The following is a 251-nucleotide window of genomic DNA, read 5'->3' as shown; positions in this document are numbered from 1 at the left end:
ATGAGCACCCCAGCGGGCAGCCCCTCGTTGAGGCTGTAGAAGAGCTCGGTGGCGCGACTGTAACTGGCAAAGCAGTTGAAAGGTCCAACGAAGAGCAGGAAGAGGAGCAAGTGCTGGGGAAAGAAAGGCACAGGGGTGTGGGGAAAGGGTGGTTAGAGAAGGAGGGGAGGCAGGAGGCAGCCCCCCTCTGTCCACTGCCTCTCCCACTGCCACTTTGAGCAGGAAGGGCAGCATCTGCAACGTGAAGCCAT

At 59.8% G+C, this 251-nt stretch overlaps 1 protein-coding gene across 1 annotated transcript in view; it reads right to left on the bottom strand.

The window, feature by feature from the left end:
- PCDH20 (protocadherin 20) overlaps positions 1-113 on the bottom strand; it is a gene marked incomplete at its 5' end in the record, with an annotated part of 3,194 nt that extends 3,081 nt beyond the window's left edge. Inside the window, 2 exon segments of the mRNA XM_009583867.1 lie at positions 1-2; positions 4-113. The exon segment at positions 1-2 is cut by the window's left edge and continues 3,081 nt beyond it. Of these exon segments, the coding sequence (XP_009582162.1) occupies positions 1-2; positions 4-113 (112 nt within the window).
- Between the last annotated feature and the right edge of the window lie 138 nt (positions 114-251).

The sequence above is a fragment of the Fulmarus glacialis genome, unplaced genomic scaffold, assembly GCF_000690835.1.
Source record: "Fulmarus glacialis isolate BGI_N327 unplaced genomic scaffold, ASM69083v1 scaffold34408, whole genome shotgun sequence".
NCBI classification, from domain to species: domain Eukaryota; kingdom Metazoa; phylum Chordata; class Aves; order Procellariiformes; family Procellariidae; genus Fulmarus; species Fulmarus glacialis.
The sequence above is the reverse complement of the archived record's forward strand: the minus strand, read 5'-3'. Positions and strand labels throughout refer to the sequence as shown.